The sequence below is a fragment of the Rhinatrema bivittatum genome, chromosome 1 (assembly GCF_901001135.1).
Source record: "Rhinatrema bivittatum chromosome 1, aRhiBiv1.1, whole genome shotgun sequence".
Lineage (NCBI taxonomy): Eukaryota > Metazoa > Chordata > Amphibia > Gymnophiona > Rhinatrematidae > Rhinatrema > Rhinatrema bivittatum.
Genome location: NC_042615.1, coordinates 434,741,051 through 434,760,907, shown reverse-complemented (window position 1 = coordinate 434,760,907; position 19,857 = coordinate 434,741,051). Strand labels below are relative to the sequence as shown.

At 46.3% G+C, this 19,857-nt stretch overlaps 1 protein-coding gene across 3 annotated transcripts in view; it reads right to left on the bottom strand.

The window, feature by feature from the left end:
- The window catches only part of FSD1L (fibronectin type III and SPRY domain containing 1 like), a 182,193-nt gene that overhangs the window by 20,647 nt on the left and 141,689 nt on the right, over positions 1 to 19,857 (bottom strand). For all 3 annotated transcript variants that reach the window (XM_029604686.1, XM_029604677.1, XM_029604695.1), the window contains one exon: positions 14,760 to 14,860. In XM_029604686.1, the coding sequence (XP_029460546.1) occupies positions 14,760 to 14,860 (101 nt within the window). The remainder of the gene's footprint in view (positions 1 to 14,759; positions 14,861 to 19,857) is intronic.

Sequence of the window (19,857 nt, the reverse complement as noted above, 5' to 3'; positions counted from 1 at the left end):
CTGAGCGATTTCAAAGAAAATGAACAAAAAAAAAAGGACTATAAGGGGGAAATTTAATATAGCCCCCTTTGACCAGCAATCAAAGACTACAGCTGAATTTCATCTTAGCTCTTAACCCACCTCTGTGTTTACTGGGGGATGGGATTCCAAAAATACCTGGAGCTGGGTGACTTCATAATAAACACACTTGTTCTAGGTAGCTCACTTCGCATCTGCATGGGAATTTTAACAAAAATCTAGCTCCCCTAGCTACCACTTCTGCTCTCAATCTCAAAAACTCCTCTCTTCTAATTTGAGTTATTCTCGCAAGATCAGGTTATATCCATATTTGTTGACCATGGAAATTTTGTAACCTATGTCTTAGAAATAATCTGAGCACATTATCTCTCTCTGTTGGAAATAAAAAGGAAGCTATAAGAGTTGCTCTAGTTGAAATACCTGTATCAATTGAGGTATCTCACACCTCAGTCAAATTCATATTACTCTCAGGCTGTAAATTTCCCTCCTGATTTTATAGGTAAATAATATACTTTTGTGAAAACTGGTAGGGACTCCTGTGGCATTTTCAACACATTATGCAAATACTCTGTAAACATATCTCTCGCAGGTATTAATTTGAGCAGGAAAATTCAAGACCCTCAGGTTTACATATTTCAACAAATTCTCTATAAATTCTAGTTTCTTTTCATTTCCTGTCTCAGATTTAACTAGATTTTTTTGTACTGCTTCCACCTTTTCCAAACGTTTTTCACATTTTTCTAAGTTATTTTTACCCATTAATACAGAGCTCTCCAAATTAAGAACTTTCTGTTGAAAACCCATAACATTTTGAGACATTTATAATTGCCATCTCTAAAGATTTAATTGCAGACCACAATAAATCCATGGTAATCTCTGCAGGTTTTTGAGGCAATATCTCCAGTTCCAGTCTTGATATCCCTTCTCCCCCCCAAAGCCGGGTCTCCACTCTCTTTATTTTCTTTAGGAAAATTACTTATATCACCGTACCGGCACACTTTTTATAAAAATTTTTTGGGGACAATTCTAATTTTTTAGTTCCTCCAGACTTAATATCGCCATGGTATTAAGTCAGAGGAAGTTCAGAAAAGCATTATCTTCTGCTTTTCTGTACACTTTTTGGGCTCCTCCAAAATTAACGCCTGCTCCAGAGCAGGCGTTAGTTTTGGTAAGCAAAAATGTGAGCCTCAGGCAAACATTTTTTTTTTTTGCATGGGGGGGGGGGCAGTAATAGATAAAGTGAAGTTGCTTACCTGTAACAGGTGTTCTCCTAGGACAGCAGGGTGTTAATCCTCAAATATGGGTGACATCACCAGATGCAGCCTGGCACGGAAAACTTGCACTAGCCACCTGGGGTCTCTTCAGTTTCTTAAGTAGATTACGAAAAAATAAAACAAACTAGGAGAACCCAACTCTGCAGGGCGGCAGGTGGGTTTCCTATGGACTAACATCCTGTGGTCTTAGGAGAACACCTGTTACAGGTATGCAACTTTGCTTTCTCCTAGGACGAGCAGGATGGTAGTCCTCACATATGGGTGAATCCCTAGTTACAGACTGGACCCAAAAACCAATAAGACCTGACACCAAACTAGGTGCCAACGGGCACAACAACAGAGACGGGAACAGTCTGAACCCAAAAATGGGCCTTAGGCGGGAAGAGTTGGGTTCAAGCTGGAAGAGATTCCTGAGGACAGACTGACCGAACCTGCTATCCTGGCAGCTGTCCATGTCCAGACAATAATGAGCTGCGAAGGTGTGGAGAGAACTCAATGTTGCAGCCTTGCAAATCTACTCCATTGGAACTGTATGCAGGTGAGCCATTGAGGTCGCCATGGCTCTAAGCTATGAGCCGTGACTTGCCTCCCCCCCCCCCCTCCCAGCTGCAGTCCTGCCTGGTCATAGCAGAAAAGAGATGCAGTCTGCTAGCCAGGTGGAAAAAGCCTGCTTAGTCACAGCCACCCATAGCCTGTTGGAGTCAAAAGAGATAAAGAGCTGGGAAAACTGCCTATGGCCTGCCATCCAGTCCATGTAGAAGGCCAACACCCTCTTACAATTGTGTATGCATCGCCCTTTCCTCTTGGTTGGAATGAGGCCTAGAAAAGAAAGTAGGCAGGACGATGGATTAAGATAGAAATCTGTCATCACCTTCGACAGGAACCTGGGGGGGGAGGGTAAGCAGAACCCCCCTGTCATGGAAAAATCTCATGTAAGGTGGAAAAGTCACCAAGGCGTGCAGCTCACCGACTCTGCGCACTGACGTGATTGCCACTAAGAATATGACCTTCCAGGTCAAATACTGGAGTGCCGAGGAGCGCAGCAGCTGAAATGGTGGTTTCATCAGCCAAGCCAACACTATGTTAAGGTCCCAGGACACAGCTGGGGTCCGTAGGGGAGGCCGCAGCTGAAGTAACCCATGCATGAACCGCCCCACAATTGGCTGCACAGAGATGGGCGAAACATCCACCCCCTGGTGGTAAGCCCCTATGGCACTGAGATGCATCTGAACGGAGTTGATTTTAAGCCTAGCCTCTGAGAGGTGCAACAGATAAACCAGGAGGTCCCAGATTGGGCAGGAAAAGGGGTCAAGATTCTTTTGTTTATACCAGACTGTAAACCTCCTCCATTTCGGTGCATAAGGCTTCCTTCATGGAAGGCTTTCTTGAAACCACGAGGAATTGAGACACCTCTTCTGAGAGGTCAAGAGGCTGCAAGATCAACCGTTAAACAGCCAGGCCTTGAGGGACAGGGCCTGGAGGTTGGGGTGGTGCAGCCTGCTCTGATCCTGTGTGAGAAGATCCAGGGCAGTCCCGAGATGGATTGGGTCCCGCTAGGAGAGCTTCCACAAGATTGGAAACCAAACCTGTCTCAGCCAATGGGGGGCTATAAGGATCATGGTCCCCCAGTCTTGGCAAAGCTTCAAGAGATTTTTCGCTACCAATGGAAGTAGAGGATATGCATATAGGAGGCCCGTTCCATTCTCCAGTGGAGGGCAAAGGCGTTGGTAGCCGGCTGGCCATCTGTCCTGGATAGGGAGCAGTACTGCGGAACCTTCCTGTTGCAGGGGACGGCAAACAGATCCACGTCCGGGCCCCCACAGACTGAAGATTCGATCTGCCACCTCCTGCTTCAGGGACCACTCGTAGGGTCGGAAAGTGCGACTCATCCTGTCTGCCAGGATGTTCTCCACCCTGGCCAAGTACACCGCCTGGAGCAACATCCCAAGCCAGAGCCCAGGACCAGATCTGCACTGGGAGGAGGAAAGATCTGGTGCCCCCTTGCTTGATTATATACCACATGGCAACCTGGTTGTCTGTCCGAACAAGGACCACATGGTTGGCCAGGCGATCCTGGAAGGCCCACAGTGCATACTGGATCACCCACAGCTCCAAGAAGTTTATCTGAGACAGAGCTTCTTGGGCAGTCCAGAGACCCTGGATGTGGAGACTGTCGACGTGGGCTCCCCGACCTAGGTGAGACTCATCCATGGTAAGAATAATCTGGGTTGGGGGAGCCTGAAATGGCATACCCTGCTCCAGCTTGGATGGGGAACTCCACCAAGCCAGGGAATTCCTGAGAGTGGGGAAAACCTGGATGCGGACCCAGAGATCTTGAGTGACCTGCTGCCACTGAGAGCACAGGGATCACTGGGCTTGGCACATTTGTAGATGGGCGAACGGGGTGACATGGACGGTTGCGGCCATGTGCCCCAGAAGCTGCAACATGTGTTATGCTGGCACTAGTTGGCTCTCCTGGATCTCCCCTGCCAGGGACTGCAATGCACAGACCCTGTCATGAGGCAAAAATGCCTTCGCTTGAGTCACGTCCAACAAGGCTCCTATGAAACCCAGCCGTGACGATGGACGGAGATAGGATTTCGGGTAATTGATTAAAAACCCCAGGTGCTCCAATACCCGAATGGTCCAGTGTAGCAACTGCAATGTTCCCGCTTGAGTTTTACTCTGGAATAACCAGTCATCCAGGTATGGAAAGACTTGGATCCCCAGCTAATGGCAAATACGTGCCCCACCATAGCTAAGCACTTTGTGAAGACCCTTGGCACAGAGGCCAGGCCAAATGGGAGTATGCGGTATTGAAAATGTTGGCGGCCCACCACAAAACGGAGAAACTTCTGGTGACTGGGAAATATCTCTGTGTGGTGAAAGAGTCTTTCAGGTCGAGGGAGAAAAGCCAGTACCCTCTTTGTAAGCGGGGTTTAGGGTGCTCAAGGATACCATCTTGAACTTTTCCCTTTTGAGAAACCTGTTCAAGGCTCGCAGATCGAGAATGGAACGGAGGCCTCCAGTTTCCTTTGGAATAAAAAAAACAACAGGAGTAACACCCCCAACCTTTGTTGCTCTCGAGGAACGGGTTCTACTGCCCTGGACATTAGAAGGGCAGAGAGTTCTGCTATGAGCAAGTCTGGATGGGAGATGGGACTCCAAAATGGGCACGGGGGGGAGAATCCGGTGGGACAGTCATGAGATTCAACCTGTAGCCGTGCAGATGATGGACAAGACCCACTGATCAGAGGTCACGGATGGCCATTGGTCTGCAAAGAAGCAGAGCCAGCCCCAACCCGGTGGGTCTTCCGGCACTGGTCGATTTCACTGGCTTATGCTCCCTCGCAGCCAGTCAAAACCCCATAGCAGGGCTAGCCATGGTGCTGGCTGGGGCCTGGGACTCCGTGGCTGAGATCTGCCCCTAGCGTTTGTCTGCTGTGGTGAGCAAGGGGCAAGAAAGTAGTACTTCCGCTGCCTGTAAAAGGGCCTCCATGGCCCAGGCCGGAAAGACCTCTTGGAAGCAGAAGGAGAGGGCGAGACAGTGGCCAACAACTGCTGGAGGGTCTCATGGTGATCCTTCAGCTGTGTGACCGCATTTTTCACCCTCGTCACCAAAAAGATTATCCCTGGTGCAAAGCAGGTCAGCCAGCCAGTCCTGAACTTCAGGGCGAAGGTCCAAGGCATGGAGCCAAGCGAGACGCTTTAATGAGATACCGGCGGCAGCATGTGACCCACCGTCTCAAAGACATAGGCCGCACACACTTCGCCCTTCCCACAATCAAGGCCCTGGCAGACAGCCATAAGGGCTTCCTGAGGCTGCTGGGCAAGGCATTCCATAACCTCCTGGACTTGCTTCCAAAGGTTACGGGTGTATTGGGTCATGTATAATAGGCAGGAAGAGATACGGGCCACCAGCATGGAGCCCTGGAACACCCTCCTACCCATGGCATCCCATGCCCTATTCTCCTTGCCAGACGGAGCCGAGGCATGAGTCTTCAACCTTTTGCTTTCTTCAGCACAGACTCTACCACCACAGATTGGTGGGGAAGCTGGCACTTATCGAAGCCCACAGCTTGCTGCACAAGATCAGCCTTCCAGTTCACTGGGGCCTCGGAGAAAGGGTGTTCCTGGAGCCGAAGGATCAGTTGACAAAGAATCTCGTGGACGGGGGACAACCACTTCCTTCGGGGTATCCATGAACTGGAGAATCTCCAGCATTTTGTGGTGGGCATCCTCCTCTGTCAAAAGTTGGAAGGGTATGGCTTCAGCTATAACCCGGACAAACCCCACGAATGTCAGGTCCTCCGGTGGGGACTGACGTCACTCCTCCAAAGGAGAGGGTTCTGATGGAAAACCATTGGATTCTACTGATGAGCGATGAGGTATCGGCATCCCTTCCCCAAGGGTCATAAGGGTCCTCAGGCTCAACAAGGCCGCCCAAAGGGTGGGGCCGAGGAGCACTGGGCATATCCCAGGGCAAAGGCACCGAGGGACCTGGGGCAAAAGGGGGACCCAAGGGACCAGGCACCGGCCCCAGCAGCACGGGGGGGGGGGGGTGTTCCAGTGGTGCGCCCTCCTCCCCCCAAGTACTGACTTGGACGCTTTAACGCTTTGGTGACTGCTGGGCCAGCAAAGAATCATGCGGCGCTGGCAACGGTTCCAAGCCGGATATCACAGCATCAACGGCAGGAGTACTGTCTCCCTGTCGTGTAAAGCGCGTTCCACCACCAGGCGCACTTGACACTCCAGCTCTGCCTCGAAAGCCTCCGCTGAAAGGGCAGGCTAAGGGGAGAGGAGAGGCCAGCTCCTCCTCGGGATGCCAAGAGGGGTCAATGTCCCACACTAAGAGCAGTGTGGATGGCCTTGGCCTCCGGACTCGAGGGAGGATGGGGCCTCCTCTCACTGGGGCTGCTTCGGGGGCAAGGCAGCAAGCGCTGAGGCTAGTCTGAGTCCAGCACTGTGTGAGGACAGAGACCAATGGCGGTGTTTCTGAGACTTCCCACGGTGCTCAGCCCAGTCTTTCCCTGGTGCCTGAGGACGAGTACGATGATCCAGAAGTCTGTGACTTCTAGGAGACCGATACAGGTCAATCCCCTGAGCCTTTCTCCCCCAAAAGTCTTGCGGAAGGAGTGGCCACCGAAGGACCAATGATGAAGGGCTCTCCTGGTCCTTGGGCATCGATGGCATCAATGCCGGGGTGAAGGGGTTGGACTTACCCGAACCGAAAACCTTCTCCATCTTATCCAGCTTGGCCTAATGGCCCTTTGGAGTCATCTGTGCGCACAGACTGCAGCCCCGAACATCGTGCGATGCCCCCAGGGCACAGGATGCGCACTTCATGAGGATCCATTAAGGACATGGTCCGGGGGCACACAGCCACGAGGCGCACAGAAGACCGCAAGGGCACAATGACCAGCAGTCACTGAAGGAGAGGAAACACTCACCAACTAATGATAAAAACCGACGGGGACCCGAGAGATCCCCAGCGCACAGCAAAAAACGAACTTCATGGAAATTTTCCACAAAGAGAGAACAGCTACACCACCGCGAGGCAGTAGCTCTGCGGAAAAGAACAGACTGAAGAGAGACCCTGCATGAACTTGTGGATAGTGGCACGCTGGGCATGTTCAGTGTGCCAGTCAAAGTTTCTAGAAACTGACAGACGTTTTCTGTGCTGGGCTCCATCTGATGTCACCCATATGTGAGGACTACCATCCTGCTTGTCCTAGGAGAAGAGAGTCATCAACATGCATGCATTTGCATGTGATAAGCGCTACTACCTTTGCACGTTTTGGACATGCTAACCCGTTTGCATCGGGGTTATGGCATCACGTCCAATTACGGGTTAAACCATGTGCTGCAGCCAGCGCATGGTATAGCATCGGCCTGAAAGAGTATCTGCTGCATTGTTAAGTGAGAAAACACAACATATGCAGCGAGCTATTGCTCACTTATAATACAGGCTAGAAAATGCCTTAAGCAGATCCATGCAAGGGGGTGTTCAGCTTTTAGGCAACAGATCACCTCATAGCTGGTCCTGGACATAATTTTGCACATGCACAACTGACAAATTAACTAAACTAACTGAAAGCAATATGTTTTGATAAAAGCTTTTCTAGCTCAAGCTTTAAAAATCTCTGTAAACACTGAAAGTCACGCAATGGGAATGAGAATCTTTGGTTCACGCGTGTGCGCCTGCTATAGATTTTACTAGCAGATCTAGTGAAGACAAAACTGCCGAACAAGTCACATCTCTACTGCCTGAGGTACAATTACAGACTCACACAGGAGATAATTAAAGGCACTACTTTTTCCTCTCATTCTTGGAAGAAAGCCCAGTATATATCACTGTAACCTCTGAGACCAACTCATTGTTCCATGATGTCAGAGCAGAATACCCAAAGCCTCAGCAGAACCACCTCTTTTTAACTAAGAGGAGAGAAGGTGATTTCATTCAGAAAAGTGGGCAGATCAGATGTAAATGCCATAGAGTGCATACAGAATGCAAGCTTTTTGTCTTCACCTCTTATTTACAGGAATCCAGAGGAATTTTGTGTACCTCTGAACTCAGGCAGGCCAATCCACACCAGTGGATTATGCACTCCTTACCAGCAGACGGAAAGAGTAAATTGACTCGCTGACATCACCAACATATAGGCCTGCCAGTATTCTCCAGCAGACAGTGGTCATGCATCTCCCCAGTGGGGATTGCCCGTGTTAAAAAAGAAAAAAGGAAGAGATAGTGCTTCTAAGGTGACACCTGGCTGGTCCCTCCCTCAGTTGAGTGTCTGTGCCTGGGCAGGCTTAGGCTCAAAAAAGCATCTGAGGCATGGATGTGCTCAGCGATGAAGGCTTCTGCCCTCCCCCCCCCCGTAAATCATGCTTTTATCCAGGTAAAAAGGGAACAGGGAGGGAAGTAGTATGCCCTCTTTCCTTACCGGGTGGTTTCTCTCCCTCGGCGCTAAGAACCCTCCCACACACATATATACAGCTCGGGAGAGTTAGTGGTCGCCAAGCAGAGCAGTATTTAGCCTAGACCCCACATAAAGAACATAAGAACATAAGAAAATGCCATACTGGGTCAGACCAAGGGTCCATCAAGCCAGCAACCTGTTTCCAACAGTGGCCAATCCAGGCCATAAGAACCTGGCAAGTACCCAAAAACTAAGTCTATTCCATGTTAACCATTGCTAATGGCAGTGGCTATTCTCTAAGTGAACTTAATAGCAGGTAATGGACTTCTCCTCCAAGAACTTATCCAATCCTTTTTAAACACAGCTATACTAACTGCACGAATCACATTCTCTGGCAACAAATTCCAGAGTTTAATTGTGCGTTGAGTAAAAAAGAACTTTCTCCGATTAGTTTTAAATGTGCCACATGCTAACTTCATGGAGTGCCCCTAGTCTTTCTACTATACGAAAGAGTAAATAACCGATTCACATCTACCCGTTCTAGACCTCTCATGATTTTAAACACCTCTATCATATCCCCCCTCAGTCGTCTCTTCTCCAAGCTGAAAAGTCCTAACCTCTTTAGTCTTCCTCATAGGGGAGTTGTTCCATTCCCCTTATCATTTTGGTAGCCCTTCTCTGTACCTTCTCCATCGCAATTATATCTTTTTTGAGATGCGGCGACCAGAATTGTACACAGTATTCAAGATGCGGTCTCACCATGGAGCGATACAGAGGCATTATGACATTTTCCGTTTTATTCACCATTCCTTTTCTAATAATTCCCAACATTCTGTTTGCTTTTTTGACTGCCGCAGCACACTGAACAGACGATTTAAATGTGTTATCCACTATGACACCTAGATCTCTTTCTTGGGTTGTAGCACCTAATATGGAACCCAACATCGTGTAATTATAGCATGGGTTATTTTTCCCTATATGCATCACCTTGCACTTATCCACATTAAATTTCATCTGCCATTTGGATGCCCAATTTTCCAGTCTCACAAGGTCTTCCTGCAATTTATCACAATCTGCTTGTGATTTAACTACTCTGAACAATTTTGTGTCATCTGCAAATTTGATTATCTCACTTGTGTATTTCTTTCCAGATCATTTATAAATATATTGAACAGTAAGGGTCCCAATACAGATCCCTGAGGCACTCCACTGTCCACTCCCTTCCACTGAGAAAATTGCCCATTTAATCCTACTCTCTGTTTCCTGTCTTTTAGCCAGTTTGCAATCCACGAAAGGACATTGCCACCTATCCCATGACTTTTTACTTTTCCTAGAAGCCTCTCATGAGGAACTTTGTCAAACGTCTTCTGAAAATCCAAGTATACTATACATCATAGATTGGCTGTTTGGTGAGTGGGTAGGTCGCAGCAAAGTACGCTTAGACCGTGGCAGGTTCTTTTTGCTGCATGTTCAGGATAGTATCCACAGTAAGGCTGTGGCTTAGAGTCAGCGTGAACAGACGCATGCATGTAAGCACACAAGCCTGAGGCCTAGATTTGAGCATGTACTTACGTGGCTACATTCGCATGTGCACTGATGTGGGCACCGAGACCACATGGAAGAAGAGTGGCATTTGTGACAGATAATGGACTGGGAGTTAAAAATGTCTAAACGATTTTCTATTTGTGTGGCTTGCCACAGAAAGGCAATCCAGCCGTCACTCTCACTTCGTCAATGCCAGCACTGTCTGGAGGCTCAAGGCGATTTGTCTCCCAAGGATTTTGCCACTGTTGGAGCATCTGTGGAGGTGATACGATAGACAGTTTCCCTCCCCCCTTGTTCCCAATAGGAGGGACATCCTCGGGGGAGGATTCGGAGAGTACCACACTCGGTCCTATGGGTCCTGTTAGGATTCATCATCCTCCTCCTGGGTGGAGTTTTTCCAGGGGTTACAGGCCTTTCTGAAAGGGTCTCCAGCAGAGATTAAACAGCCCCTAAGGAGGGGGACATGCCACTTGGTGTCCAAGCTGGGCAAGCGCTGTAAAATGGCTCTCACTGGTGAGGTAGAGGAGAATGAGGATTGTGATCTAATCAGTTGATTCAGGTAGTAACTCTGATTCTACCTCTCTGGAAGAGGGGAAATTCCGCCTGACTTGGAGCCACATAGGACTTTACTATGCTTCTTCCTCTACAAGTTGCCAGGTCTGTGAAAATGCTTGGAATAAATGGGGGAGATGCTATGGGATAACAAAGAAAGATCGATCCCATCTTGGTTAGGATGCCTTGGGCAAGCTGTTTCTTTCCATAAGATCATGCCATACTGGGGTCAGACCAAGGTCCATCAAGCCCAGCATCCTGTTTACAACAGTGGCCAATCCAGGCCATAAGAACCTGGCAAGTACCAAAAAACTAAGTCTGTTTCATGTTATCCGTTGCTAGTAATAGCAGTGGCTATTTTCTAAGTCACTTAATTAATAGCAGGTAATGGACTTCTCCAAGAACTTATCCATCCTTTTTAAACACAGCTATACTAACTGCACTAACCACATCCTCTGGCAACAAATTCCAGAGTTTAAATTGTGCGGTGAGTAAAAAAAACTTGAATTAGTGCAAGAGTTAATTGTCCTTGAGTGGAACATTCCTGAAGTGAGTTTTAAAGGTGGGCGTTCCTTGGCGGGCCTATATCCTTTGGATCTGAAGGCATGGGAGCAGTTTATTATTTTATTTAGACTTTTTATATAACCGTCATTCCATATAATGATCACAACGGTTTGCAAAGTGACATTCATAGTTATAACTCCACAGACAAAGAAAGATTGGTTACAGGGGTGGTATTCATAGGCAGGCATTAATATCTATCAGTTTCCTAGTACATATTAAAACCGATCTAGTCTATATGGCATGGAGTACAGATAATTAAGACAAAATGATAGTTTTCACATTGTAGGCAGTGGATTGTTTTGAGAATCTCGCATTCTCATGTTTGATTTATTCTTCATTATTCTATTATCTTTTGTCCTTTTCGTTGAGGTTCTGTATATTTTGATGTTAAGTTAAATTATATGCGTTTTTGAATAGCCATGTTTGTAATTCACATTTAACTCTCTTTCTGTCTGGTAAAATGTGTTGACATCTCAGGCAGAGAATTCCCAGAACTTTGGAACTGCTATGGAAAACACACGATCTCTTATTTGTATCAGATGTTTGCTCCTTATTGTGGGAATAGTCAGTAGTTCTTTATTTTGAGATCTTAGTGTTTACTGAGGATTGTAAGCTTGTAGTGTTACTTCCAACAAACCGGTGTTATTGGAATGAATGATGTTGAATATTAGCGTTAATACTTTATAGTAGATTCTGGATTGTACTGGTAACCCATGCACGGACATCAGCGAGGGTGTAACGTGATCATATTTCATGGTTCCTAATAATATTCAGTGCTGGCAGCATTTTGTAATAGTTGTAGTGATTTAATAGGGTTGCTGGAAGACCTGGTAGTAAGGAATTATAGTCGTCATGGTTTGAGAAGATTAGAGTTTGCAATACAGTAAAAGGTTAAGTGGTTTCAACCATTATAGTATACCAACATGGTGTAACCTGTCAATTTACTAATGGGCATTTCATTGTGAGGGTCTCATCTAGCTGTACACCTAAATCCCGTACTTAATTTGAGGGATTAATTTGAAAATTACCCAGGTCTAGGAAAAGTAGTTTAACTATCCATTTCTACTCAGCCAAATGATTTCAGTCTTTATAGGGTTTAATGTTAATTTAATTTGCGAAAGGTCTTGCTGTATTGCTTTCATATAGGTAGAGTGGGTTGATGGCAGCCATGTTGCAGGCAATACCCTGGGCAAGGGCGCATTTAAGGTCACTTCAGTGTGCGATGCTCCTATGGTGGAATCTGCAATCACAGGAGTACGCAGTAAGGCTCCACTTGCTGATGGACATGAGTGAGCAGTTGCAGTGGTGGTTGCAGAGGGACCATCTCAAGAAAGGAGTGCCCTTGGAGTCATCAGTCTGGTTTGGTAACTCATGACCAATGCAAGCCTCTTGGGTTAAGGGGCTCATTGTCAAGATTTGATGGCATAAGGTTGGTGGAATGCCGAATACAACAGTGGAAGTCCGTGCAGTTCGCTTAACGTGTCTACAGTTTGTCGAGCGGTTGACAGGTCGAGCATTGAGAGTAATGTCAGTCAATGCCATAACGGTTGTCTACATAAATCATCAGGTGGAACCAGGTGTCAGTGGAGATAAATGCTCTCATGACATGGCCAGAGCAATATCTTCAGATGTTATCTGCCTCTCACATTGCCAGGAAGGACAATGTGAGGGCCGATTTTCTCAGCAGGCAGGCCTTCCACCTAGGAAAATGGAAGCTGCAGATGCCTTTCAGTTCATAGTTTCTCGATGGTGTCAACCATATCTGGATTTAATGGCAAGTTACAGCAACATGAGGTTCCATGGTTCCTCAGTCAAAGAAAGGACAAGAAAATGTTGGGAATCAATGCTCTTGTCCGACAGTGGCCACGGAATGGGGTGTTCTACGTTTTCTGTCCCTGGCCAATGATTGGCAGGGTAATTCGGAAACAGAGTCATGCCGAGACTGTACTTCTGGTGGATCCAGACTGGCCTAGTGGGGCAATCCTATGAGACCTGCCGATCAAGGAGGATCTTCTGCATCAGCAGCCAATCGTGCACAAAAATCCGGGTCTGTTTTGTCTTATGGTTTGGCTTCGAGAGGGCTAGTCTGCTGAGGCATAGTTATTCTCTGGCAGTGATATCCAAAATGTTTCGTGCTAGAAGCAATTTCTACATCTCTGGCTTATATTAGGGTTTGGAAGTTTTTAAGAACTCTTGCGGGGTGAGAGGTTCTCACCCTCTCGAGAGTAGAGATCCTACTGTCTTGGGAATTTTTGCAGAAAAGACTGGTTAAGGGCTTGGCCCTAAACACCCTGAAGGCGCAGGTGGTAGCTCTCACATGCTATAGAGGGCAGATTAATGGTAGACCCTTGTCCTCCCATCCAGATTATCTAGAAGGCAGTCAAGCATCTACAGCCTCTTTGGGACCTTAATCTGGTATCGAGCTTTTTGGCAGGCCCTATTTTTCAGCCCCTGCATGATCTCTCCTGCTAACTGCTTATTTTGAAAATGGTTTTTCCTGTGGCGATCTATTCAGAGAGGCGTATTTCTAAGCTGCAGGCTCTTTCTTGCCTTGAAACATTTCTACAATAACTCTGGAGTGGGTGCAGTTCCTTTTTTTTTTTTAAACCCAAGGGTGGTATCGGAGTTCCATTTAAATCAATCTATTTCCCTGTCACACCGGAGCAATGAGTAGGATTTTCAGTTTTACGTGCCTTAGATGTGAAGCGTATCTGGTGTGGTACTTGAAGGTTGCTTGTTCTTTGAGGAAACACTGATCAGCTATTGTTCTCCATGTGGAGGTAGACAAGGAGAACCAGCAAGGTGGGGGGGGGCCACATTCCATTACAGCACAGGTGGTCTTTTGTGCAGAGAGATTCAGTTTTCTCCAGCTGAGCAGCAACATGGTCCTCCTTACATACTTTTTCCAAGCATTACTGATTAGATGTGGATGGGGCCTTCACATGGGCAGTGTTGACAGGAGTACAGGGAGCCTCCCATCTGTTTTAAGAGTAGCTTTGGAATATCCCACTGGTGTAGACTGGCCTGCCTGAATGCAGAGGAAGGTGAAATTACTAATTACCTGATAATCTCCTCTCTTCTAAGAAAGACATGTCAATCCACAACCCACCTTGGGCTGCCTACTTGATTTTGGTTTCAGTTCGTCCCTTATTCAGGGACAGTATAGAGGGTACTTTGTTCAGAGTCATCTGAAGGACTGGTAAGTGAAAAACCAGCCCCTAAGATGTTAAATTTTTTGCTGAGCTCAGTACTTCCCAGTTGACTGGAAGTAATGAGCAGTTGACTTAATAATCATGGTTTAAGTATAATCACTTTGTCCACAGTTTGACTTTTCTAGAGATACGGCAGGCTGATATTGGGCAGGGCTATACAACTGTGATGTCAGCAAGTCAGTTTACTCTGCTTCCATCTGCTGGTAGAAGTACATAACCCACCGGTGTCGAGTGGCCTGTCTTCCTTAGAGCAAAGGAAAATGTATCAGGTAAGTATTAATTTTCACCTTTTGTATAATGTTTGCAAGTCTCACAACAGCTAGCAGTGGCCTACTGGATCACTGGGGCTGAATGAAGATGGCTCACTGCGCAGGCCTACTCCACAATGTTCTTATACTAGCTGGCAGATGCTACTGCTGGAGTGGCTCCTTCATAAGTGTCAGGTCCAGGGAACCAAACCAAATTTCATGCAGCTCAGAGCATCCAACTAGTACTGGGCAGCCCCTAGAAGCAGCTTTTTTTAGTTACCTAAATAAAGTAACAAGAAACACTGCCCTGGCATTCGTGCATTTCTAGGTATCCTGCCCTTTGCAGGCCTCCACAATTACACTGACCCTGTGCCACCACAGTCAATGAAAGACAGAGAGAGGACCTGTGAAGAAGCAATGCCTCACCCAGCACGGTGTAGGATTCCCCTGTAAAGCGATCCCTGCCACCCCGTGCCAGGGCTGGCCGTGAGGTAACAGATGTCCTCTTGGGCGAAGGTGTGCCACTTCTGAAAAGGGAGTAAGCAGAGGAAATGGTAAGCACAGAGTGACATGCACCTGTGTCCAGACACAACACATCACTAAGAATGATACTAAAAGCATGCAATAAAGGAAAGAGAGTGATCTCCCCCTACTTAGTGCTGGACAAGAGACCCAGGGGAAAAAGTGTGGGAACTTTCACCTTCCACTGTGCCAATGTAGCAACACACACACCGCACCAAGCAGCCAGGAATCATTTCTCTCTGGTAAGCAAAGCCTATTTTATGTAACTTCTTGTTCTGCTGTACTAAGCAAAGGTCCCAAACCTAATCCACACCAGGAATGTGTGATGGGCTGCGATCAAGAACTTTTCTCTAAACAGTTAGGGGCTGCCATCCTCCTTATTTGCACACAAGGCTTGGATTCTTCCATTCCTCTGAAGTGCATCTTTATTTTAGTTTAAATTAGTGACAGCACCAAAACCTACCCCCCACCTCCTGTCCCAGATCTTACTCCTCAACGTGGATTAACAGATTCCCAGGCCTAAACAAACCAGAGGAAGGTGAGGTAACCATGTGTGGTCTGTGATCCTCAGGTGCTCATGGGGAGAGTGAGGGAATGAGGCTGAGGAGTTACTTGAGGTATTTTGGCACAGTGATTAGGGAATGTGTGCTTGTTGCCCTTTTTGTTTTGTAATAAGGTCACTCAGCGGAAAAGTAAGATTAAAAACTCATAAGGAGAGCAAGTGTGAAAAGAAACAGGTCAAGAATTGTATACAAATATAGAACGAGCAACTACAAGCCAATATAGCAAATTTTAATTTGGAATCAAGAGATTTATAAAAGGTAAAGAGGCCAAATAACAAGGCCTCACCAGCAAAAAATATTTTATTTTGAAGTGCTATCTGGTCAGCCATGCAAAATAGTTCAGTACTCCAACATGATCAGGGTAGCAGGGGAGAAGGAATTTACTAGGATGTGGCACCAGACCCACAACCACTGGAGAAAGTATCCACTTTGCTGCCAGCTCATGACTTTAAAGCAATGTTCTGTTAAAAAAATGAAAGGACTTGGAGCCAGCTGGCCTTACAGCTCAGCAGGAGACCATCCAGGAGAGACAGGTTCGAGGCCTGAGCCTATGGCTGGCTGGGGATGCTGTGGAGTTAGTTTTCAAGAGGGAGGGAGAGGGAAGTCCCAGCTGGAAAGAGGCTGAGTGCAAACACTCACCAGGTTGCATACAAAGCCACAGTCCAGGGCTCTTGGTTAAGGGCCGTTGCTAAAACAGGGTTGAGAAAGGTGTGCTTAGAATTTAAAGGCTCAAATAGCTACATCCCCAGCAGATTCAGTTCTGTTTCAGCACCAATTCCTGCTGCAGAGATTCTCGATGCCGTCTTGAAAACCTCGTAGGTCGCATGGACCTCGTGCTTTCCGCATTCCAGGCCTTTATGCACCAGCGACATGAGGGTGTCCTGCTGCTGCTGAGACAGCTGCTCGGCCACTTTCTGCACCTGCTTCCAGATGTCCTGTGAGTACTGGCTCATGTACAGCTGTAGGCAGCAATGCAGGCAAGAACATAAGAACATAAGAAATTGCCATACTGGGTCAGACCAAGGATCCATCAAGCCCAGCATCCTGTTTCCAACAGAGGCCAAACCAGGCTACAAGTACCTGGCAAGTACCCAAAAACTAAGTAGATCTCATGCTACTGATGCCAGTAATAGAGGCTACTCCCTAAGTCAGCTTGATTAATAGCAATTAATAGACTTCTCCTCCAAGAACTTATCCAAATCTTTTTTAAACCCAGCTACACTAACTGTACTAACCACATCCTCTGGCAACAAATTCCAGAGCTTAATTGAGCGTTGAGTGAAAACATTTTCTCCAATTAGTTTTACATGTGCTACTTGCTAACTTCACGGAATGCCCCTAGTCCTCCTATTATCCGAAAGGAGTAAATAACTGATTCACATCTACTTGTTCAAGACCTCTCATGATCTTAAAGACCTCTATCATATCTCCCCTCATCAGTCTCTTCTTCAAGGCTGAACAGCCCTAACCTCTCAGCCTTTCCTCATAGGGGAGTTGCTCCATCCCCTCTATCATTTGTCACCCTTCTCTGTACCTCTCCAGTGCAACTATAATCTTTTTTGAGAAGTGGTGACCAAAACTGTACATAGTACTCAAGGTATGGACTCACCAAGGAGCGATACAGAACCTTATGACATTTTCCATTTTATTCAGCATGCCCTTCCTAATAATTCCTAACATTGTTAGCTGTTTTTAACTGCTGCAGCACACTGAACAGACAATTTCAATGTATTATCCACTATGATGCCTAGATCTTTTTCCTGGGTGGTAGTTCCTAATATGGAACCCAACATTGTGTAACTATAGCATGAGTTATTTTTCCTTATATGCATCACCTTGCACTTGTCCACATTAAATTTCATCTGCCATTTGGATGCCCAATCTTCCAGACTCACAAGGTCCTCCTGAAATTTATCACAATCCGCTTGTGATTTAACTATTCTGAACAATTTTGTATCATCTGCAAATCTGATAACCTCACTCGTCTTATTCCTTTCCAGATCATTTATAAGTATATTGAAAAGCAACCGGTCCAAGTACAGATCCCTGAGGCATATACTGCTTACCCTTTTCCATTGAGAAAATTGCCCATTTAATCCTACTCTGTTTCCTGTCTTTTAATTAGTTTGTAATCCACAAAAGGATATCGCCTCCTATCCCATGACTTTTTAGTTTTCGTAGAAGCCTCTCATGAGGGACTTTGTCAAACGCCTTCTGAAAATCAAAACATACTACACATCTACCGGTTCACCTCTGTCCACATGTTTGTTCACCCCTTCAAAAAAAGCAGATTTGTGAGGCAAGACATAAGAACATATGAAATTGCCATGCTGGGTCAGACCAAGGGTCCATCAAGCTCAGCATCCTGTTTCCAACAGAGGCCAAAACCAGGCCACAAGAACCTGGCAATTACCCAAACACTAAGAAGATCCCATGCTACTGATGCAATTAATAGCAGTGGCTATTCCCTAAGTAAAACTGATTAAGAGCCATTAATGGATTTCTCCTCCAAGAACTTATCCAAACCTTTTTTGAACCCAGCTACACTAACTGCACTAACCACATCCTCTGGCAACAAATTCCAGAGCTTTATTGTGCATTGAGTGAAAAAGAATTTTCTCTGATTAGTCTTAAATGTGCTATTTGCTAACTTCATGGAATGCCCCCTAGTCCTCCTATTATTCGAAAGTGTAAATAACCGAGTCACAGCTACTCGTTCAAGACCTCTCATGATCTTAAAGACCTCTATCATATCCCCCCTCAGCCGTCTCTTCTCCAAGCTGAACAGCCCTAACCTCTTCAGCCTTTCCTCATAGGGGAGCTGTTCCATCCCCTTTATCATTTGGTTGCCCTTCTCTGTACCTTTTTCCATCGCAACTATATCTTTTTTGAGATGCAGCAACCAGAATTGTACACAGTATTCAAGGTGCGGTCTCACCATGGAGCGATACAGAGGCAGTATGACATTTTCCGTTCTATTAAACATTCCCTTCCTAATAATTCTTAACATTCTATTTGCTTTTTTGACTGCTGCAGCACACTGAGCCGATGATTTTAAAGTATTATCCACTATGATGCCTAGATCTTTTTCCTGGGTGGTAGCTCCTAATATGGAACCTAACATCATGTAACTCAGCAAGGGTTATTTTCCCTATATGCAACACCTTGCACTTGTCCACATTAAATTTCATCTGCCATTTGGATGCCCAATCTTCCAGTCTTGCAAGGTCCTCCTGTAATGTATCACAGTCTGCTTGTGATTTAACTACTCTGAATAATTTGTATTGTCCGCAAATTTGATAACCTCACTCGTATTCCTTTCCAGATCATTTATATATATATTGAAAAGCACCGGTCCAGTACAGATCCCTGAGGCACTCCACTGTTTACCCTTTCCACTGAGAAAATTGACCATTTAATCCTACTCTCTGTTTCCTGTCTTTTAACCAGTTTGTAATCCACGAAAGGACATCTCCTATCCCATGACTTTTTAGTTTTCGTAAAAGCCTCTCATGAGGGACTTTGTTAAACGCCTTCTGAAAATCCAAATACACTACATCTACCGGTTCACCTTTATCCACAGGTTTATTAACCCCTTCAAAAAATGAAGCAGATTTGTTAGGCAAGATTTCCCTTGGGTAAATCCATGTTGACTGTGTTCCATTAAACCATGTCTTTCTATATGCTCTCTACGATTTTGATCTTGAGAATAGTTTCCACTATTTTTCCACACTGAAGTCAGGCTCACTGGTCTATAGTTACCCGGATCGCCCCTGGAGCCTTTTTTAAATATTGGGGTTACACTGGCCACCCTCCAGTCTTCAGGTACAATGGATGATTTTAATGATAGGTTACAAATTTTAACAGAGCAGACATTTCATTTTTTTAGTTCCTTCAGAACCCTGGGATGCATGGTGCCTTGAAATACCTTCCTCCCAAGAGCATCCATCTCTCCATAGTACTTCCCTAGGGGTGCAGAGGAAGGAGTCCAGATTTGACTACAACCAGTTGATGGGGCAGCTTATGCTTATCGAATCCAGCAGTCTTTCTGGACAAGGTAGACCCCATCTGCCTTCTTATTAACTGGAGGCACTGTGAGGGGGTGTTTCCCATATCTTCAGCAGCAGCTTAGGAGCTCGGTGTACCGGGACTGCCATGATCTCCTTAGGAGGCTCCACATACTGGACAACCTCAAGCATTATGTTCCTGGCACCCTCCTCCATTAGTAACTGAAATGGGATGGCTTCCATCATCATCCTCACAAAACCTGTGCAGGTCAAGTCCTCAGGGGCTTAGCCTTCCTTCGTTCCTCTGGAGGAGAAAGATCTGAAGGGAGAACCCTCAGAGGACTCGAAATGGCATCCCCCCAGGGGTCATAGAGTTCCTCATCCTTACTGTAAGCCACAGACTTGGGTTCCTAGTTGTTCAGCCTTTGTCCA